This window comes from Pungitius pungitius, chromosome 1, assembly GCF_949316345.1.
Source record: "Pungitius pungitius chromosome 1, fPunPun2.1, whole genome shotgun sequence".
Classification (NCBI taxonomy): Eukaryota; Metazoa; Chordata; class Actinopteri; order Perciformes; family Gasterosteidae; genus Pungitius; species Pungitius pungitius.
In genome coordinates this window covers 12,569,214-12,592,254 of record NC_084900.1, presented here as the reverse complement: position 1 = coordinate 12,592,254, position 23,041 = coordinate 12,569,214, and the positions used below count along the sequence as shown (strand labels likewise).

Sequence of the window (23,041 nt, the reverse complement as noted above, 5' to 3'; positions counted from 1 at the left end):
TATTTGCAGGCCCAAAATAGACTTTTTTTAAATTAAAGCCAAATGGATTACATTACAATTGAAATAATTTTCATAAAAAAATATATCTTTTTCTCAAAAGAGTTAGCACGAGAACTGGACTTCAGTGAAGAGAGGATCAACGTGATAAGGGTTGAAAACCCAAACTCACTGCAAGACCAAAGTCACACCCTTTTAAAGCTTTGGGCAGAGAGGGAGGGAAAACATTCCACGGGTCAGTGACAGGTTTGAGTAAATATTTAATCTGTTGTTTAAAAAAAGACAAAATAAGCAATTATTTAAATAAAAAGTTGACCTGGAGTTGTTTTTCTGTTTCAACAGAAGCAACATTGAGGAAAAGATTGACTAAGATCAACCGAATGGACATAGTTCACCTTATTGAAAACACGATAATCCAATCCACTCAAGAGGAGACATCACCAGATACATATGAGGAAATAGAAAGGACAATAGCATTGGATCATACTGAAGGTACACAACACAATTTGAACAATTTGTGATTTAGTCCAAGTAGAAGTTGTTTTACTCTTTGTGTATGCCTGCACTGTATATAGGTTTCTCTGCCCTACATGAAGATATTGACAGCCCCAGGCCAAGCAGGCGTACAGAATCTGAATTTTGGACTTCCGGCTCAGGACTAGAGGTACCTGTGGTGTCGGCAGAGGAGCTGTCCTCCAGTTTGTCATCCCTTCACGAGACAATTGGACGACCAGAAACAGATTCCGCAACTGGTCTTCTTAGAAATGCTCAGAGAGAGAAACTACAAAAAGATATGGAAACAACATAGTAAGTTACCTGGATAGTTCCATTATTTGCTCTCTGTCTATTTTCATGTTTCTACAATCATGGATACGGGTTGTACTTCAGCTCAAGTTTCTGAATGACTTACCAAACAAACATGAACTGCTATTGACTTTAGTTTGCAGGCTAATGGTAATGAGTTAATCCACTGTTCCACAGACTGCAAGTCAGAACTCAACATGAAAATGTCAACATTAAGATCTTTTTGATGATTATTGGTTATTAATCAAAACAAAGATTTCTTTTTTTTAAGACCTGTTTTCTCACTTTAAATAAAAGTGAGTCGCAACATAAAAAAGTTAGAGATTACTTTTCAGATTTAGTTGGACGTGATGTGAATTAATGGTTCAATAGTGTATTTATACATTATTATAAAGAATACTGATTAGATGTAAGATTTTTCTCATTTAAATTTCATCATTTATTTATTCATTAATCAGCTATCCTGTGACTGAATCTAGCTTTTTTTCACAGCTCATCAAATAGAGTATATGAGGAATTGACAGACAAGGTGCAAAAAGGCAGTTTTAAACAAGTAAGTCCTTTCTTCACACACTTCGCACCACTACTTACAATCTTCAGTCCCATGTGATAGACCCTGTGTTCAAAGGTGGACCCATATTAGGTGGACAGATTATCTCGCCGCCTTAACCCACTATTGAACCACGTGATGATAAGGGTGCTGCATAGTATTTGGCCCAGTGGAGGGAGAGGAGTGGAGCTTGGACCCATTCTGAATACAATTCACATTTGTTCGTCATCCTGGAGAGAGTCATCCTATACTTCTCAAACAGGAGTATACCATGGTCGACCATTGTCTATGACCGATTTTGGGGATCGGTTGATCAAGTGTGATCAAGCTGAGCAAGACTTCAGGGAACTGTCCTTGGAGCTTACAAAAACCGATGAGGCCCCTGAAAAGATTTGCTTAACAAAACAACCTACAAGTGAACCATGGCCTGCTCAGCTGACTTCTGTGCCTCCTTCTGCTATACCACTACATTACATTACATGTCATTTAGCTGAGGCTTTTATCCAAAGCGACGTACAATAAGTGCATTTCCACATAGAGATACAAACTCAGAAGAACAAGTAACAAGAAAGTACATTTTTCATCAAATAAGCAGTTTCAAAACATGTTATAGAAAAGTGCCATTATAAGTACAATTTAAGTGCTATCATTTGTTAGTGCTACGGTTTGCTAGTGTTTTAGTCAAGGTAGAGTCTAAAGAGGTGTGTCTTGAGTTTTCGACGGAAGATGTAGAGGCTCTCTGCGGTCCTGATGTCATCAGAGAGCTCATTCCACCATCTGGGAGCCAGGACAGCAAAGAGTCGCGATCTCGCCGACTGCTTTTCTCTCAGTGAGGGAGGAACAAGCCGCTTGGCAGATGCAGATCGGAGTGTGCGGGTTGGGATGTAGGGTTTCACCGTGTCCTGGATGTAGACTGGTCCCGATCCGTTCACAGCATAGTACGTCAGTACCAATGTTTTGAACTGGATGCGGGCAGCCACTGGTAACCAGTGAAGAGAACGGAGAAGTGGTGTGGTGAGGGAGTATTTCGGAAGGTTGAAGACCAGTCGAGCTGCTGCATTCTGGATGAGCTGCAGTGGTCGTATGGCGGTACCTGGGAGACCTGCCAGCAGAGAGTTACAGGAGTCAAGGCGGGAGATGACAAGCGCCTGAATCAATACCTGTGCCACCTTCTGAGTGAGAAGGGGTCGTATTCTCCTGATGTTGTAGAGCAACAAGATAACAACGAGAATGATGTCCATGCCAAAGTACCACCTTTAGAGGAAACACATCCATTTACTACAACAGACACAGACAATGATGGCTATTGTTGCACTTCAAGTGTACAAGACATATTTGATGTACCTATTTCACCTTTACCAGTGATTGAACACATTTTATTGTCAGGTGCAGCTCCATACAGACAGGCTAAGCACACGTTTCCTATACCTGTTCCTGAGACTCAAACTAAGTCTGATTTTGGTTTGTTTGTAGTATCAGTATCTGAGGATGAGCTCCACTCTACACCAGAATCCTTAAGAGACTTTAGACCTTTGTCCCCTAGTTCAGCCATGGTGATAAAATCATCAAAATCTATAACATCAGTCAGCGAGTTTAGATCACTGTCCCAAGATTCTCCTTTACTTGAATTTACAATACCGGTCCCTGAATGTTTATTGTTCTTTAGATCACTATTATGGTTACCTGAAACTTCACCATCAGATATTGGTTATGTGGCATTGGGAAATTTGGAATATCAGTTTACAGGATGCAGAGCGTCATCTCCAGAATGTGCACTGTCGGAGTTTGAGAAAGGGGGAGAACCGGTGTTCTTGTCTCAGTTACTGCCAGAATACAGACCAATAATCCTTGAATCAGCCATTCAAATGGATGACAAAGGAGCATCATCTCCAGAATCAGAGCTTAAATTCAATGAGAACAGGTCACTTTGCCCCGACTCTCCCATCCCTCAATGTACAGTATCATTGGAGTACAATCCTGTGCATAGCTTATCATCACCTGAATCAATGGCTTCAGATTCAGAGTGCAAGATTTCAGTCAGGGCAACAAGAGCTGCTGTGACTTACAGATCATCTTCACGTGAGTCAATTCCATCTGTCAATGAGTTCAGTCAACTGTTACCTGACTCAAAAGTACGTGCTTTTATGAGAATATTGGCTTATTTTATGGATGCTAGACACCTTGATAGATATGTATCTCTGTCATCAGGTTCTGAATGTGTTGCTCTACCTATTGATTGTTGGATTGATAGTCCAAGGCTACTGACCCCTCAATTTGTGGCATCAGAGGAGAAATTAGGCTTGTGTTGTGAAGGTACTAATGTTTTGAGTCATGTGACGTCTCAGTCTTTGTCATTACCTAATAAAGATCCATTGTTAATTCAAACTAGTGAAACAAAGTTCAGTCCTGACAGGCAAAAAATAACTGCAATCACAAGTTTTGTCATACAAATGGAGTCAGCCTGGGTATGAACCTCAAAGTATCTCAACTTTACAAACAATTTTTAAGGAAGACTTCCAGAAAAACTTTCTTATGAAACCCTCACGAGTTCAAGATGCAAAAAGAAAGGAGAAGAAGAGCCGATACATCAGTTCTAGAGAATTAAAGAAGACTCACAAAGTCTCACAGTCTCACAAATGGTCTGAAGGCATGACAAACAAGAAAATACTCCAGTTTGTTTTGGACATATTCATTAACATGTCACTTGGATAGAGCAAACAACTGATTTGAATAACTAATAACAAAATGTGGGGCAGTTGCATCAAATGTGTCTGGAATTTGTAGAAAATGTCATTCAGTTCTTAATTATTTGTCTACCCTAATCTCCTTTTAAAGTAGCACTTCATGGGTGCAGAATAGTGTCCTAGACTTAAATTAAATATTGACTAAATTGAAAATAATTGTTGCACAGTAATGCTAAGCTGGTGATATGTTGAGGTTACTTTAATGGTTGCATATCGACCAGATTGCAGAGAGTATATTTTTTGTAAACCTATTTAGACCATGTTGATATTCCCTTACAGGCTCCTACTCAGACACCAGAGGAAAGACAGTTTCGAAGAGACATTGAGTTGTATGACCCAAATTCATACAAAACCCATAGAGCTGTTACTCCAATTCTACCAGCTTATGGGAAAACATCATGTTTAAAAGTGGGCTTATCGCAGGCGCACCCAGGGTTTGTGTTCGAGCGTAACAAAGAACAGCCCAGTGAGCTTTTTTCACTCATGTCAACTGAGTTTTTGGTACCGTCAGAATATGAAGCTGTATTTACACAACACCAAACTGTAAGAGTTTCTGAATTCAGCCAACCTTCTTTGAATTTTTTGAGTCCAGTCTCTCCAGTGCTCAGTGACTCAATTCTGGCTCTGAATGTGACTGATGCGCTCTCAAAATTTGAGAAAACAATCTCTGAATTTAAATCAGAAAATCCAAATGTCCTATCAAAGGAACTGTGTAAAATGTTGGAATCTCCACAGCACTCTGACTCCGATGAGGAGTTCTTTGAGTGCAGACAAGCCTTCTCTGACTCCTCGGAACCAGAAGAAGTGAAACTGGAACATGAGTTTACCCATCATATTTCGGAAACCCCGTCCCCAATGCCTGGGTGTAGCCCTGATTACAGGCCCTCTTCATTTAACAGTGAAAGTCCTAGTGAATTGGCTTTTAATTTAGAGGATTCACGGGGGGTTCAAAAAGCGGGCAACTTCCCCTTGTGTGAGGAGCTGCCTTCGCGAGATCAGGCAGGGTATTACGATGATGATGACTTCCTGGAAAGGGTAAGGGTTTGTGTTGAGCATGATCAGAGTGCTGCACCAGCTTTTTTTTGCCTGGCCAGACTTCTTGCTGTGGTGCTACAGTAAAGTCTAGGAAGATAAACTGTTCTAATTGGTACTTAATTGGAGTGATGAGTGCTTTTGTGTGCATGACTGCCTTAACTTTCAAGGAAAACTAAAGAATTAACAATGTGAGGATTTTCTGTGTCTTCAGTAAGTGAAAAAGCTGTCGCCTTTGGTATTTTCAGTTAAGTCAGCATTGTTGACGTTGACAAGCTGATAAACAGAATTTATTTTATAATACATATTTACTTTCACTCACGGACCTTTTTTGATTTCAGCTTGTTGCAATCAGTATGTTGTTGCAATTGTATGCAAAAATACTATTTTGTAATCTAGTGTCTAGACTAGGGTCTAGTGCTGTGCTATTTAATAACTAGAGCAGATGTTGTTCAGGAACACATACTTCAAAGGAAGTAAAGGATAAGGAAAATAAGAGTATATTTTACCTGGCATATTCACCATGAAAAATATTTTAATTTACTCTTTTGGTTTTCCTAATCACAGTATGCCCCTGCCAGGCCCACTGTAGAGAATTGGGTTAGCAAGTACTCCTACTGCTTTTGTAAATTATTGTTACATTTCTAGCCCTTGTCTGAGTAAACACAACAAAAGTAAAGCGCAAGAATATTCATGCTTACTATCTACAGAAGGGTCTACATTCAGGGAATATTTTGTCTCCCCTGCAGAGGTGTGAATACACAGGCTGCATCTGTTAAGCAAAGAGCTGGAACAAATTTGTTATCCTCAATTACCTCTAAATAAATTTCAACTTCAGTAACCTGACCCTGAATCAGATTTACTATAAACTTGGCAGTAGCTATAATGTTGGACAACAGCTTGTGGATTGGACCGGCAGGAATCATTCTTCAGGTTGTCAATGCATTCACCTACTCAGACCAGAATATGAAGCTAATGCTCACATAATTTTTCATATTTCATTATTTTATGTTTTTGTTGACAATACACATGGAAAGGACTGCAAAGTTTAAATGTATTACCCTGGCTGCTGAACCAGTTGCCTTTTCATTATCAATGCATTGTTCTGCTTATCATCTATCAAAGTCTAAAAATGCAAAAAAACATCATAATATAGATCAATATAAAATCTTTATCACCCAATTAGAATTGTAGTTTTTACAGGGGTCTGAAGGGGTCTAAGACCTCTAATATTTTGCACACTAATTCCCATCCTTGCACGTTTTTTTATTCACTGGCCTGTGATTTTTTTAGTCCAACCTTCTCTTCATCACTATACTGTATAGTCATACAGTACTTTGTTTCATTCAATTCAATTTTCTGTACATTAAATGTTAACCGGCTGTCTGCAGCAGGTTGCTGTGGTAAAACTGTGTTATTACCACAGCAACCTGCTGCAGACAGCCGCTTGTCCTTCTTTTCTCTGAATCTTACTTTTTACAAATCGGTTAATTTATACAAATGCTGGTTGTGTGCGATCTCCCAGGAGATAGCAGAAGAGCTAGGTTTGCTGTCTTCTGATAGCTCAGAGGAGGAGGTGTTGACGACTAGGGTGGTCCGACGCAGAGTTATCATTCAGGTAAACAAACATCATCCACTGCAGTTGTGCAGCCTCGGTCAATGGGGTGGGCCCCTGGTTTGGGGGTATTAGCGGTATAGTGCTCTTTTATGTTTTTTCAATACTTAACTCACAGAGTTAATCATATCGTACAAAATATATTTTACTCGCATGGCATGAAAGTTACATGTTGCAATACAAAAAGTGTGGAAAATGGTCTTTTATTTTTGTTAAGTTGTCTTTGCACATTCAGCTGCTTTCAATTATTTCATGTCTATGTTGTTTACTTTGTTGTTAGCAGCAATGAAAGCAATTAAAGCCCCAACATGTCCTATATTTTAGCAATCCTTAATGCTGGAGTCAATAAAGAGACTGGAAGACAACAATGCGAGAAACCACTTTTGAGGAATTTGAACTATTTTTAATTTTTATAAAAAAAACAAATCAATGCAAGAATGATCTCAATGATTTGAACAATTCTATAGTTGCATCAAAGTCACTGTTCTGATGGTGTTTGTCATGTATTATGCTTGAAATACTTTCATAATAACATGTTGCATTAACATGCTAACTGATAGTATGTGTTTTTTCTCAGGCAGATACCCTACCTGATATCCAACCACACACTGTCACTGAGGAAAAGTATAAAGATGAGCATGGAAACACCGTAGTTAAGAAAGTACGGTTTCATTCAAAGATGTCTATTATATTCTGCATTCACACTTACTGTAAAAACAAAGTTGTATTCCTTGGCTTGCATGATGATAGATGTTAACGTTAACAGTTAACAGTTTTTACAGTAATTCCCTCCCTGTTTTGTCCACCAGATCAATCGAAAGGTGATTCGTAAATATGTGTCAGAAGACGGCATGGATACACAAGAAGTGACCATTGAGGGCACACATCAGGAGATGGTGCACATTGAGGAAGGAGACGCTGTCTCCAGGGTATTGAAGAGAACTGTGCTTCACAGTGAGGGAGATCAGAAAGAGGTCAGCATCATCTACTTTCTACTTTCAAATGGTTTTATAGCAGCAACCCATTTAAATTTAAATGTTGAATTGATAATAATGATTGATGATTTGATCATGAAAATACTCCTTTTGCCAGATTCAAATGTTGTACAAAGTTCTAAAGTACATACAAATAAAAACGCAACGCTGTTATTAGTAAATAAGAAAAATTTCCACTTAGGATTCCAAGCTTGGCCCCAATAACTCTATAAAACATAAATGTAGTACAGGTAGTACAGAATGATACATACCTGATAACATTGTTCCTTTGACATCAACTAATGTTCTCTCCAGTTGACCATTTCGGAACCCCTGGCTACAGTATCAGAGTTTGAGGTTGAGCCAGTGCAAGGTCGAAAGGTCAGCAAGGTTGTCAAGACAACAATGACACGAGGCGAGAGGACAGAGAAGCAGACTGGAGACCCCTCGCTGGCTGCAGATCTCCCCTCAGCGGCACAGGACTTTGAGACGGTCTGTGTTTCCCAAAATAAATATGAAATAATTCTATGACAGTCGATTCTAAACATGTTCAATGTGTCTTGGAGATTATCTGCTAGTCAGGAGAAGAAATAAACAAATGTGGAGGTGCTGATGATTTTTAAGTGCTTTCATTACCTGCTGCTATGTTTAGTGATATCTCGTCACTAATTACTGTAGAGCTAATCTTTATGTCCCATTCCCAGTGTCTTTTCACTTTCCTCCCTCTGAGCCACCTCTGCTCCCTCATTCTTTACCCCCCAGGCATTGAGTTATGCTGGAGGCTTTGGGAAAGTGCTCCGGCTTCATGTAGTTGAGAAAGAGATTGTGCAGGACGACGGTTCTGTGGTTAAAAGGTCGGACATTAGCATGGGAATGTATCAACAATGACCACAAAGAAACTTAACCTTGGAAGCATGGCATGATTGCACTCTCTTCTCCCCTTTAATGTTATAGACCAAACTTTGATGTTAATTTGTACACTAACTGCGTAAGTAAATGAGATATGAGTGTTGCTGCTTCATCATGTCTTAATCAGAAAGTTGGCAAATGCAACCCTCTCATAACTGATAACTAGGTTGAAGTAGACTTTAAGTATTGATTTTGGTTAATTATTGATGTTCAAGTCCTGACACACTTGTTTCCAGAAGAAACCTTTTGCATTTGCAAATTTTTGTATTTAAAAAGTCAGGCTCCTATCATCTTCTGAATTTTACCAACTCATCAAATGCTTTTTGTTGCTTGAACATGGAAACAGACTAATTAACGAAGAGAGGATGGTATGAAGTCTACAGCTGCTAATATTCAAATGTAATTATCTAATCTAAAGTTAAATTTTTCTTTTGAAATATCATAGTTTAAATTTGCATACTCTAAATTGCATCTATTGTTTAAAATGAAAGATGTTCTAAAAATTGTCAAGAGAAATTAGGTAAAATTACGACGGTTATTGCAATTTTTACCAACACAGGCTTTATTTGATGATTCTGCTTTTTTATTTCTCTCAATATGTAAGGCAACATTCACATTCTCGCTTCCCTGTTTTTCCTTACTAGAAATGTTTTTGAAAAAGTTAAATGAAACAATGTTTCTTCATTTTAAGAAATGTATCAAGATAAATTAACATTGATATTTAGTTACAATTTCATTCTTAAATTTTCTGTATGTATAATTTCTGTAAAACTTACTTTTCGTTGGTTAATTTAACCGTGAATTATATAAAATCTTTTACTTTTGTGAATGTAATGTTTTTCTATTTGATACGATGGTATGATGAATCATTTTAGTATTTCCAGTCTTGCATTTCCACTATCACTATAAAAAATTCCTCAAATGTGGCCTATCACATATGAACTTGGTGACCAGTATCTGGCTAGTCCATGCCTGTAAGTTAGCCTGGAGTGACTCTTCTTTCTACTCCTTTCAGAAGCCACATGCATAAGTCGCTAACCCAGCAGAGGACTGTGGTGAGGGACGGCAAAGGGAAAAGCGTGCACCTGGAGCGTCGGAACGACAACCTGGACCCCCTGCAACCCGACGCACTGCAGCAGCACTTGCACCAACTGCTCCAACGCTACTGTGAGGACCACCAGGCAGAGAAGGTGGAGGAGAGTTTTTACTGATCCCTTCTACATCCCCTTAAGCCTTGCGTCAAGATGTCCCAGGTCCCCCTCTTGTTATCCTCACCAATCACTGGACTCAACTTTTTTTATTCTTTCTTTTTGTTAAAACAGAACAGAAGTCTTTTTCAGCAGTGAACCAATTTCTTCCTTCCTTCCTTCCTTCCTTCCATCACATTGTGTTTCATAGGCTTTTTGTGACCAAAGATGGAACCCTTCATTTTTGTTGGATGATGATTTTTGGCTGCTGTGGTTTGGTATTGGTACAATGTTCAAAAGCGGATGAAAGACAAAACTAGGCATCTTGGACTTTGGCCTCACGCACAGGCCTCTTCTCAATGAAACATCTGTTCATCGAGGAGCTAAGAAACTAAAATAAATTCAAAGCATTTAATAGATTCACTATTCAATAAAAATGTTGTACATGCTGTATATTCAGCTGCAGAATAGCCCCCTTACACATGAGATTAATGTTACAGAGAGAAACAATTGGGAGGAGGGAAAGGGACAAACATTACCCTGCTGATCTGTTCACAAAGGGCGTGTGTTGCTGCCTATAGTCTGCCCACTTCCTGCATTAGACCTTTTTTCATCTTTCTAATGTATGTTTTGCATTCACATTTATCTGTCACAGAGCTACCACTTTTTGTCTGTTTATGTAGAGTGTGCCTCCTGAGACGGAAAGTAGAGATTAGGGATGTTTTGATTAAGATTGACCACTAACCACCACTCCTTCTTACACCCTCCTTTGCATATGCTGCTTCTCCTCACCTTCTACCGGCGCAGTGATTATGTAACTGTGCTCATTGAGCTTTCTAAGGGAAACTTCACCAAATATTTCTTCTTGTCAACAAATCACCACTAACAATAAATGTGGTACACACAGCTTGTGCGTGTGTTTGTGTGTGTGTGTGTGCGTTCTGAAGCCTGATATATCTGCCGTAGAGCTCTATTGTTCAAAAAACCATCAATGATGTCCATCATGACATGTTCCTGTTTTTAGGTGCTGTTACCATGACATCTGATTATGACATAACTTTTTAGTGCTTTTCAGTCACAGTTGTCACTGATGTCATGGGGTGTTATCTGATGAAAGGGAGGATTTCAAAACAAAAAATAAAATATTAAATGATGGAACAACACCAGACTTATTTAGGTTTTAAAAAACCACACTTTGAGACTATTGAGATGCTTTGCATTAACTGCTGCCATCCGGGCTGCTGTTATTGTTTTTATTATTTCTTGTTCTAACTGCTAGCAAAGGTTTGACACATCAATTTCAAATCCAAGTTAAGTCTTTCCAATGACATTAGTCATCGCACTTTTCCTTATTTATTTATTGCGCTCTATTTGTAGTCTCTGCATAGTCTAACAGTTGAAGTGGTGTGTACGTTTTAGTGTTTGAATTTATTCTGCACCGAAAAGGTGAAGACAAACAGGATTTGATTTGAATAATGGTTGAATTGTTTACAGCCTGATGAAGAATTGTTTTTATAGAAAGTTGAGACTGTGTGATGATGCGATCCTCACATTGCTGTTTACTTTTTGTCTGATGCGATAAAAGAATAAAAGAAATTCATTATTAATTTCATACGTGTGTATCTTGTTTCCATGGTATTGAGAATATAGACATATTATATACAAACTGTGCGAATATCTATGTGGGCATGTGTGACTGCCTTAAATGGTTACAAAAAAGCAAACACAGCAGCAGAACAATAAAACTGTACAAGAAAAGCTATATTGTGAAAGGATTGCTGAAAATTTAGAAATAAGAAAAGCTGAAAATAATTGGAAAGAATTGGAAATAAATAGAGAAAAACATTGTTTAAAATACAGACATCAGAAAAGCTAAAATTAATCTAAACGAATTGCTGAAAATACAGAAATGGAAGAAGCTGGAATGAATTTCAATAGATTTGCTGAATAGAAGGAAAGGAAGGTTCTGAGAGTCATCTGTCAAACTGCACTAATCAGCTAACAGGGATCATCTGTGAGTCACAGACTGTGTGACTCACAGATAACTGTGACGAAGGAGCCCCTGCCGTCGCTAACGAGCCAAAGGCAGAGAGAGACAGCGATATACACTGAATCCACACCTCAAACAAAATGTCCCCTGGAGCAAAACTATAAAGGGTATCCAAAAAAAATTTCATTTTGAGAACCCTAAGACTCTACCGAACCCATCAGTGTAGACTACACGTCTCTCTTTGTCTCTGGCGGAAGTTATGAAGTACCAGTCATTTGCTAAATCATTTGAACGTCATTGAGTCTAAAACAGAGTAGCGAAGCAAGATTATACTTCCTTGAACAATACACAAGAGGACCAGCTCAAGCTTTACTTAAGAGTTGTTGATATATGGATCCTAAAATGGGTTTCCAAAAGGCCAAAAGTCTGTTAAAAGACAATTACGGTAATGAAAATAAAATTGCAAGTGCCTACATAGAACGAGCTCTTACCTGGCCATCAATCAAAGCTGAAGATCCGAAGGCTTTACAAGCATATTCACGGTTTCTCAGAGGCTGCTGTAATTCAATGCAGGATTTGTTATACATGGACGAGCTGGATTGTCAATGGTCCCCTAATGGCGCGTTTCCACCGAGCGGTGCGGTACGGTACGGGTCGGTACTCTTTTATTTGTGTCTCCACTGAGAAAAGTACCAAAAATCTGCACCATACCACTTTTTGGGTACCCTTCCGTTGGGGTACCTGACACAGTTGTTTGGTACTAAAGGGTGGAGCTAGACTCACTGCAGAACGTTGATTGGTTGAAAGAGTGTCGTCATTTGCGCGTGCCGCAAGGGGAAAGACAACACACGAAGCGCCATTTTTAAACTACAACACCGTCACAACAATGTCGCCGCGCAACATTTACTTTAACAGCCACATATCGAGAAGCAAGAACAGGATCGGCTGTATATCCTCCATTGTTGTTTGCGGTTAGCTTTCAGTTTTCGCGCGATCGAATGACGTCAATCTACCCTCCGTCCAATACCACGCCTATCAAGTGACGTTACCGCTACTTTCTGGAATACACCACGCCTATCAAGAAAGGGTACTGTTGGCGGTGGAAACGCTCGCCAAATCATGGTTAACAGACCCGACCCGTACCGACCCGACCCGTACCGTACCGTTGGGGATGTTCTAGGACTCGATGTTAACATGTCCTAAAGATGAGGAGGACAGGAAATTACAGAAGTTATAGGTCATTCCTTTTTAGGCCACAACGCTTACGCACTTCATTGGTCCATAACTTTAATAAAAAATTAGATATCAACATTCTCAATAACTTTTGATGACATTGAGCCAATGATCATTTTGCCGAAGATTTCATAAGAATCGGACCAAGCGTCTGGGAGGAGTTCGCAAAAACGGGTTTTTCACAAAATTCAAACTGGCGTAAAAAATCGGTAGGTGCATTTGCATACCATGATTGACTTTTCTTGCAGAGCACATCCAAGAGCACCTGTGTGCAAAGGTTCAAGTCAATCGGTAAAAGTTGGTTACCCCAGAGAGCACTAGAGAGTACTTTATTTAATCCCCTAATTGCGCGACCCCAAGAATATCTAAATTTGCGCACTTCTGAAGCGCATAAAAAAATTCAAGAGTTTTTGAATATGGCAAAGGCCCCAAAAGTGTGATTGAAGTGGCGAAAGAATGAGAAGAAGTATTTTTTGAAACTCAATAGGGCTTCGCCCGACTTTCAGTCGGCTCAGGCCCTAATAAAAGGAGTGGTCCCGGGAAAGCATGTTAAACGGGACCATATGCCAAGTATATCCCCCTAACTGGGGAGAGACTGACAACCAGCAGTGTTCATCAAGCTAATGTACTGTTCTTTCTTGCCTCATGGCCCCAAAAATGTCGAAGTAAGTTCAACTCATATGGGTGAAACCATAATTAAAACAGTACAGCATGTCTTCTAATTTGAACTTCTACGTAGAAAGAAGAAAATGGAAGCATAATTTTAATCATTTTGGCCCCTTATGTGCAGATGTCTTTGGCAGGTCTTCCTATCACATCCATTGCAGACAAGACATCATCTAAAATAAGGAACTACATTTATACCTCTAAAGTTTTGGCAGATTGTGGTCATTAATAACAGCATACATCATCTCAAGTCACATCCGTTTCCACGATACTGCTTCATTGTAATAAACAAAAGTACTAGGCCTCATTTTATTTGTCACCTCAATTCATGGAAACTCATGGTGATGCATGCAACTATCTAGAAAAAGTACCATTCTACCAATGCCCCTAATATTATTATAAGGTCTAAGTTGTGTTTGCTCATGAGAAAAGTTTAAAAAAGATGATTTTTTTCTTATTCTCAAAAAGTCTACTATTTTTTATACAGTAATAGTAGAGTCAAGTTAAAACTAATTTTAGTTAGACCGTTTTAGAGGACAATCCCAAAAATCCTGGCGTCAATCCCTGAGAAAAGCCTTTAACAAATTGGGTAGGCTACTACTCTTCCTTTCGTTTTAGCTTTCTGTTCTTTGATTTTATTTTCCACCTACTTTTTCCAAGAGTGTTAGTCAACCAGTTATTGTATCTCTCATCCTTCTCTTGCCCCTCTTTGTACCAGGGCCCCCACACACCCCCATTGTACTGAGGGTTGGAGCGCAGGTCTTTAGCTGGGTACCGGACTGGAACTGCAGTCTTGTTGTACTGCGCTAGGCGTATGAGCATCTTCTTCACTATGTGAGGGTACCGCTGGGACAAGTCTACTCTCTCATAAGGGTCGGCTGTGATATTGAACAGCCAGATGGATTTACCACAGCCCCAATGGACAAGCTCATTATGCCAGCGGCTGGTTAGCCGCTGTTTAGAGAAGGTCTGTGGGGGCACCCAGTCGCTGTAGCCAGGGACACCTGTCAGGAGCTTCCAGTGGCCCACCCGTAGCGCAGCCCGGATGGCAGTGTTCCATAAGCCGTACCCAGCCTTCCACGAACCGTTTTTGGCCTTGATGTAGACTGGGTCAATATTGTGAAGGATATCTTGCCGAGGAGATGGACGGCCTTCACTGATAGCCTCCCAGACATCGTACCCGTCCAGATTTAGGTCTTCATCCAAAGTCCCTTCGCCCAGGGTCACCAGTGTAGGGAACCAATCAGTGATGTGGACCAATGATCGACATTTTGTGCCTTTGTTTACCAACAGGGGACTGTGAACAAAGCCAACTGCCCGAATCCCCCCTTCCCAGTAGGTGGCCTTACTCCCCCTCAAGGGCCAGTTGCTTCCCCCTGCTAATGGCTGGCCTCCGTTATCTGAAGAGTAGACTATAACTGTGTTGTCATAATAACCATAGCGTTTTAGCGCTAACGTGAGGTTGTGGATAGCTTCATCCAGGCAGGACACCATGGAAGCATATTTCCGACGATGCAAGTTTGGAATGCCCTTATAACGCTCGAGGTAGCGGGCAGGAACCTGCAGTGGGGAATGAACCGCCTGAAAGGCTAAGTAGAGAAACAAGGGTTGTCCGCGAGGGTTGTGATTGGCTAGGATGCTGATAGCTTTTCGAGTAAACATCATGGTTGAGTACAAGCCGCGGTCCTGTTCCCAAGCTGCCTCTTCTCCTTCATGCAAATCATAACCACACATACCAGGTCCTTCACATTTATAGTGACTGTAGTAGTCCCCGCTTCCTAGTAGGGACCCGAAGAATGTGTCGAAGCCACGCTGGGTGGGCAGGCAGCCACGCTTGTAGAAGCCCAGGTGCCATTTGCCCACCATGTGGGTGGAGTAGCCCGCTTTCTTGAGCTTCTGGGGAAGGGTGACATTTTCCAGGGGAAGGCAGTTGGGCTGGGTAGCTCTAATGATGGAGTGCTGAAGGCCAGTGTGGATCTGATACCTATAAAATAAAAAAACATCAGAAGTTGGAAATATTAGCAGTTTTAAAGAAATTTGCAAATTTGTAACAGAGTAATGCTGCGTTCACCCCAAAAGTGTCACGTAGCGGCTGGTGCAGGAATGCAGGGAGGACTCAAATGCAGAGTTGACTAACAAATTGAATTTAATTGAACTGGAAATAATGGCCACAGGAATCACAACCACCTCCACATGCAACACACAAAAATATGCAATGACGCGACAGGTGACACCAGGCACACAGGGCTTAAATACACAAGGGAGGCGCAGGTGATTGGACACAAGTGGAAACAATCAAACATGGCAGACAATCACAGGACAAGGCAGGAAGTGAAGCTAACCCAGGGACACAAAAACATGAAACTACAAAATAAAGGAGGAAGGAAGCCCAAAACCGTGACAGAACCCCCTCTCCCCCCTCAAGGACCGAATAACAGACGGTCCAAAAGGGAGGGCAGAACCAGGGACAAATCATACAAGGGGCGGGAGGGTGGGGACCCCACATCGGGCAGATCGGCGGCCTGGCTTCAGGCTCTCCGGGGGCCAGCGCGGTGGCTCCGGCTGCGTGGGCTTCAGGGTCTCGGGGGCCGGAACGGCGGCCGGGCTTCAAGGTCTTGGGGAGCCGGCGCGGTGGTTCTGGCTGCGTGGGCTTCAGGGTCTCGGGGCGGCGGCCGGAATGCCGACCAGGCTTCAGGGACTCGGGGGGCGCCAGCTGCGGTGGCGCCGGCTGCGTGGCCTGAGCCGCAATGCCTGACCCCCGGCAGACTAGGGGATGCTTCATTCGCGTCCTATTTTTTTCGCTTCATTCCCGCCTGAAAGAGGGCGTGACTTATTTTCGGCTTTTTTCTACATAGACACATCGTTTACACAATCCACCATGGAAAACTACTATTTGTGCTCTTTATTTGTTGTGTGAATTACACAAACGTCGGTACTGCAAACAGTGTTGTGTTCGGGTTCATGAGATCAACCGTTGCCGCACACAAAACGCACGCAAAAAGTAAAAATATGTGGCATTCCATACTCCTATCAGTCCGACCAGCACAAGCACAGCATAGTTTTAATCTAGAAAAGTAAATATTGTGCCCATGCACTGAACTCTCACACTCCTGTCACTCTAGATTCCAAAGCTGCACTCTAACTTTCCACATAGAAAACTAATGAAACATAATTAGTGATTATGCAAAAAGTAGAATAGACATCACCGAGCTGTTTTTTCATTAAAAAAAGACTTGTGTCAACATTTTAAATGGTGTCTCTAGCTGAAAGATTGGAAAAGCTGAAAGTTGAAGAAGTTTTGAGAGAATTTGAAAATGAACTCCATTGGAAACCATGTTAAAAAAGTTGATGATTTTAATTCATATTAATTAAATTATAAGACTCAAAATGGCTCCCCTCTCCCCCGAAGGAGCTGAACATTTTAATATTTGAATGGTTTTAATAGCTGAAAGTGTGAAGGAGTTGAAAGGTGCGGCGGAAGAAATAGAATAATATTAATTTGATTAAAGATTCAAAGAACAATACTGGTGAATTTTATTGTAGGGGGGGCTAAATAAAAAATGTTTCCACATACAAACAAAGCATTCTGACAAAATAATATAGACAAAATAGAACATCTTACAAAGGCAAATGGGGCCAAGGAAAAAGTTTTAACTTAATTTATTTGCCTTGTTGAATTTAGCAAGATTAAGTGCAAAAACATCAATAAAAATTGTTTCTAAGAAGTTAACAGAATGTGATTCTAAGTAGCTACTTAATCGAAAATATCCCCACCCCCCTCGCTCTCTTTGCTCAGTTACGTATGACGCAAGCGCGTGAGTGTGAGCCCCAAAACCTCATTGAAAATGCATTGAAGGCTCTATTTTCGAAAAAAAGTTTTAACATGGGCGTCAACGGGAGAATGGCAATTTTCCACGTCAATGAATTTGCCCCGAAAGAGGCGGGACTCGCGGCGGGCGCGCGCGAGCATTTGAAATGGGACCTGAATCTGACGAATCTGATTGGACAATGACTCTTTCCCCCAGTTGGTGGGGCGTTGCCCAAATCGCCCCTATACACCATCCGCCCCTGCTTGGAATGCATCAATGCATCCATGGTCATGAAGATACTCATTTAACGTTACATGGACTTTCATGCCGCTAAATACCCAACTGAGATCGACGTTCTGAAAAGAGATCCTATCACCGACCTCTTTCCGCACTCGGCGCTACTGCGGCTATTCCTGCATGTCCTGTCGGGGTTATAAGCCTGCACGCTCCGCTAAAGCCGCTGACCCCCTCCCCACTACGCTGCAGCGGCTCATATGCGCTCTTCAAGCGCATTCCTGGTTTCAAAACTCTACCAATAACTCCTAATAGCTTGTCGAAGGATCTTAGCATCATTAAATTATTTCAAAACTCGAAGAAGAGGCGTATTCTGACCGGCTGTACGCTCTCGTTTAACTTCCGCTTAGTTCATTTCCAATGGAGTATGTTAAAAAAATCCGGTCACCATGCTGGCCGACAAGCCGAAGTTGTGTTGGGGTGCTCACTCCTTTTGCTTGACGCACGCTCCTGATCTTGAATCTAGAATCAATTGCTCTTCCTTGATGTCCCCGATATTGTGGTTGAATTTTTTGCAGTTGAATATTTTAACGTTGAATTATTTGCGGTTGAATTTTTTGCAGTATTTCAACGTTGAAAAACATTCGGATACATAAATTCAATGCATAAATATTCAGTGGTAGAAATTCAATCACCTTTTTCGTTCAAAACCCGATGACACAGATTTACTTCCATGGAGGTTGCTGGACTTTTCTCATCAGTTTCTCGGACACTTGCTAAAAATTACCCTCTGCCCAGTAAACCTCTTTCTTTTTTGGAACAGCTGGTGGAGGCAGTGGAGGACAAGCCCTGTGGAGCTGCATGTACAAAGAGGGAAACTGCTGATGTGTCACGGTTTGGGTTCATGTCTTGTTTTATTTTGTAGTTTCATTTCTCTCGTGTTCCTGGGGTAACTTCACTTCCTGCCTTGTTCTGTCTTCCCCTGTGATTGTCTGCAGTGTCATGATTGTTTCCACCTGTGTTCAATGACCTGCACCTCCCTGGTGTATTTAGATCTTGTGTCCCTGGTCGCATCATTGTTTGCCTGTGTGCATGTCGTTGGTGTACGTCCCTGGTCCCTGTCAGTGTTTTTGCCATTTTTTGGATTTATTAAAGAACACTTTTTGCCTGAAACTCTGTGCTTGAGTCCTGCCCGCACCAGCCGTATGATGATGTGGAACAGACGACTGTAAGCAAACAACAACGCAAGACCACCGTTCACCCATCATGATACTGTACATGTTAATCAGCTAGTGGTTGCTAAGGCAACGTTTCTGCTCCTTCACACATTTCATAAAAAATCGGACTCTCAAAGGTGACTTATTAACTTTAGGTGGTTTCCTAATGAGGCTTTTTACATATCAATTTACATTTTTCACCCGATAGTAATTGGTTTTAATTGCATTTATTATGTCGGGCTTATCTGTTGGTTTTATTGCTTATCTTTATGTGCTATATCTGTGCTGGTTTTACTTTAAAGTGTCTTTGAGTACCATGTAAAGGGCTATATAAATAAAATGTATTATTATTACTGAAGGATTTTGCTGACGAATGGTATTCTGTTAATGCATAACATGCATTCCACACAATAGGTTGTTTGGATTGTATTTATGGTAATGTAAATAGTAGATACATGTGAATAAATGTGTTATGTGGTGTTATGGAATGCTAATATTATTTAATATTTTAAAATGTACAGATGCACTCCAGCTACCTATGCAGAGACCCTCACCTCCTAAAGAAAGCTCAGATGATCCCCCAGGTTCATCTCTCTCTGAACCTTGTAAGTTTTTATTCATTATAGTTATTAGTGGTAGTAATAGTTTTAGTAAAAGAAGTAGCAGTCTATAAATGCATATTAATAAAGCTATAATCGTAATAGTTCAATACACTACACACTTTATTTACACCTAATTCAAATGTTTGAATAATTGTTTACTCTATTAAACACCACTGATCTTTAAAGAAAAAAATTATTAATATGTATTTACTGTGTGTCGTATTATGACTCAAAAGATCAGTGATAAATCTCAACATATGAACAAGAGAAAAAAATCAGCCATTATATTTCCTATTGCAATAATGTATCTGTATTAATAGATGTACATCAATTGTATGCATTTGCCTTCAGGTGAAGGCAACACTACAACCTTCAGACACTTTCTCAACTAAAACGTTCTGATATCCACGAGTCCGTCAGGGGAGAACCGATTGATCCTGCTGACTGACTAACCCTGTCTGGCATAGTGGGAACTGAATTAGTCAGTAGAGGAGCATATCATACCAATCCAGATTTCACCTTCCCCAAACGACAGGATGGACGAAGTTGCCATCACAACTTTTTTAACTATTGGTTTTTAGTTTGTTTATATGTATTTTTTATTGCACTTGCAATAGTAAAAGTTACAAAAATGGTTATGGTTAACCTCAACTATCCGGTCATCTCGCTCTTACATGCACCATTCAAATTTACTGACACAAGCAGAGATCTTTGAAATATATAATTCAATTCTGATTATCACATAAAACATATGGAAATGTCCGAGATGGGTGATGTACTACAGCTGTGGTGCTATGTAGAAATATGGCAGGCTGCCTGGACTCCATGTATTATATCCATTAAACTCCATATAGTTGGGTGGCTACAGGATCAGAAATAGGGAACAAGAGCGCAATACCTTCCAGTCATGAGTTGGCTCCTGGAAGGGCTGCAGAGCGGCTGCACATAATAATTCTCCAGCTTAACGCCCTGCGCTGCCAGCCGGTCCAGGGTAGGCGTTTTGATCTCGGAGCCGTGGTATCCGACATCCCGGAAGCCTTGATCATCCACCAGGATGAACACGATGTGCGGCTGGGAGCTCGGTTTATCAAACTCGTTTTCTCGGTTGCGAAGGGGAGAGTCCCAGTTCTCCCACGACATTTGAACGCTCCACGTCTGAGAAACGATGAAGCTGAGGAATAAACTAAGTGGCACCCACAAGATCAACATGATTCAGCCCAATTTAGACCTCCAGGCGCAATTACTGTTGGTCAGCAGGTCGGTGTGAGCAGCGCAAAGTCTCCCACATGTTCAGGGGGGGGCAGCAGCACTTGGAGCTGGGGTTGGGATCGAGTTCAGTCCTTCTCTCCGCCACATATTCCACTGACAGCTCCGCGTTAGGTGGAAAAAAACATCTAGGAACCCAACCGAAAACGCGCCCTGAATAACAGCTGTTAGTTTCAAAGTAATTCTAAAGAACGGAACACTCAAAGGAACGGCCGACGCTGGAAAGGAGCAGGTAACACAGAAGCAGCCGGGGCAGTTCCTCCATCCTGTCACACTGCTCCTTCCTACCGTAGAGCGAGCTGAGGAGGGTCTCAATAGGGAGGCGCGTCCATGTGTAGGTCCATCCGCTCATTGCAGCGCCCAACAGCCGCCACGGGGGCGCGCGAGTCACGGTGCGTTCACGAGGAGCGGAAAAAGCTCAACCTCCAGGGTGTAGTTCGAGGTGAGAGTCCTTCTCTAATGTGTGGTGGATGTTGTTTAGCAGCTTTTTCTTTTTTTGAAACCGTGGGAGACACGTTTAGATATACACCCCCTCCGCATAAATTTACATTAAAGGAGCTAAATGTCACTTATAGGATTAAAACATAGGCACTTCGGATGTATGTGTCCCCTCTTCCTATCCTAAACCCTTAATAGTTCTTAGTCCTTAAAAAGTCATATGCTATGACAATCCTTGCTTTAGCCTTCTTTCCAACAAATGTCTTTGCCATCATGCACAGGTAGGAGTGAAGTTGTTACACAGACAAAGATTTTCCATCGGTTATTGTAGTTGAGGTTTTTGGTTTATTGCAGTTGATTAGTATAAACAGATGAACATACCGGTTGATTTTGCTCTGTGGTCTGGTGAGAACACTGGCCCTTTCTCAATACCTGAGACGGCGAGAACGGACTTGCGTTCCCGCGAGAATAGACTCGGGAGACAGACTCGGGAGTCCTGACTCGCAGGTTCGAGAGAACGGAGAACGGACATTTCCGCAATTGGAACAGCAGCTGACTTGATGACGTCACCACGTCAGCTGGTCTTGCTAATACGTTTGAATTTAGTTTTTGACTTAAATATTTTACTATTTATTATTTTATATTTTACTATAGGCAGACCATTCTCAAGGCCGGAAAAACACAAGGGTAGGAAGTGAACATCAAAAGGATGTTGAATTTGTAATTTTGGCCCAGACAAAATATTTGGAAATTGTACATCATAGTATGTAGGTTAAAAGTCTAAGATGCAGCCCTATAATGACACAACACACACAACATAGATTGTTACGTTATGAAAAAAACTCAAATTGACCCAATGTTGAGGGATAAAGCTGTAACCGAATCTTGGCTACAATATGCACTAATCTGTTTGAAAATTAGAAAATAAAAGTTATGAAATACAGCATGTGAATTAGTCCAGGAACATGTACACGGCGGTGCACTTGTGACATTCTCAGTAAAGCAAGGGGTGAACAAAAACACACCACACCTAAGAGGAAGACAGTGATATAAGCATTATTTATCTTGGACCAACCATGCTAAAACAGAGCAAAAATAGCCACCAAGCATCCAGCATATAAATTATGAATGCTCCTTACCGTTTAAATGCACTTACACATACATACATACTCTGTAAACCTACGCACACGCATAAAACATTACACACTCATCTGAAACACTTACACGTACATATAAGAAACACACGTGCATGCACTTAATGTAAGTCGCTTTGGATAAATGCGTCAGCTAAATGACATACACTCACCGGCCACTTTATTAGGTACCCCATGCTAGTAACGGGTTGGACCCCCTTTTGCCTTCAGAACTGCCTCAATTCTTCGTGGCATAGATTCAACAAGGTGCTGGAAGCATTCCTCAGGGAGTTTGGTCCATATTGACATGATGGCATCACACAGTTGCCGCAGATTTGTCGGCTGCACATCCATGATGCGAATCTCCCGTTCCACCACATCCCAAAGATGCTCTATTGGATTGAGATCTGGTGATTGTGGAGGCCATTTGAGTACAGCGAACTCATTGTCATGTTCAAGAAACCAGTCTGAGATGATTCCAGCTTTATGACATGGCGCATTATCCTGCTGAAAGTAGCCATCAGAAGTTGGGTACATTGTGGTCATAAAGGGATGGACATGGTCAGCAACAATACTCAGGTAGGCTGTGGCGTTGCAACGATGCTCAATTGGTACCAAGGGGCCCAAAGAGTGCCAAGAAA

At 41.1% G+C, this 23,041-nt stretch overlaps 2 protein-coding genes across 21 annotated transcripts in view; one reads left to right on the top strand and one right to left on the bottom strand.

Moving 5' to 3' along the window:
* ank2b (ankyrin 2b, neuronal) overlaps window positions 1-11,424 on the top strand; it is a 93,521-nt gene extending 82,097 nt beyond the window's left edge. For 16 of the 20 annotated variants that reach the window (XM_062562046.1, XM_062562042.1, XM_062562036.1 and 13 more), the window contains 10 exons: window positions 101-232; window positions 340-489; window positions 573-804; window positions 1,294-1,354; window positions 6,653-6,745; window positions 7,320-7,403; window positions 7,552-7,716; window positions 8,032-8,208; window positions 8,479-8,570; window positions 9,641-11,424. In XM_062562046.1, coding sequence (XP_062418030.1) covers window positions 101-232; window positions 340-489; window positions 573-804; window positions 1,294-1,354; window positions 6,653-6,745; window positions 7,320-7,403; window positions 7,552-7,716; window positions 8,032-8,208; window positions 8,479-8,570; window positions 9,641-9,836 — 1,382 coding nt within the window. In that variant the 3' untranslated portion in view covers window positions 9,837-11,424. Of the gene's footprint in view, window positions 1-100; window positions 244-339; window positions 490-572; window positions 805-1,293; window positions 1,355-6,652; window positions 6,746-7,319; window positions 7,404-7,551; window positions 7,717-8,031; window positions 8,209-8,478; window positions 8,571-9,640 lie in introns of those variants that run through there. The other 4 variants (XM_062562045.1, XM_062562050.1, XM_062562054.1 and 1 more) reach the window with 4 other exon arrangements.
* Window positions 241-21,154, bottom strand: arsj (arylsulfatase family, member J). Its single transcript, XM_037479620.2, has 3 exons — window positions 20,462-21,154; window positions 14,352-15,685; window positions 241-2,453 (listed from the first exon to the last, which is right to left on the bottom strand). Exons 1-3 carry the CDS (start codon window positions 20,770-20,772, stop codon window positions 2,029-2,031), a joined length of 2,070 nt encoding a protein of 689 aa, XP_037335517.2. The 5' UTR covers window positions 20,773-21,154; the 3' UTR covers window positions 241-2,028.
* Window positions 21,155-23,041: the final 1,887 nt, after the last annotated feature.

What these genes read in the sequence shown, in the direction of transcription:
- arsj (XM_037479620.2), bottom strand. Translation starts at nt 20,772, where the DNA reads ATGTTGATCTTGTGGGTGCCACTTAGTTTATTCCTCAGCTTCATCGTT. An exon ending in AGCCAACTCATGACTGGAAG is followed by an intron (nt 15,686 to 20,461) that starts GTATTGCGCTCT and finishes TTTATTTTATAG; the next exon opens with GTATCAGATCCACACTGGCC. An exon ending in GACTAACACTCTTGGAAAAA is followed by an intron (nt 2,454 to 14,351) that starts GTAGGTGGAAAA and finishes CTCTGCTGGCAG; the next exon opens with GTCTCCCAGGTACCGCCATA.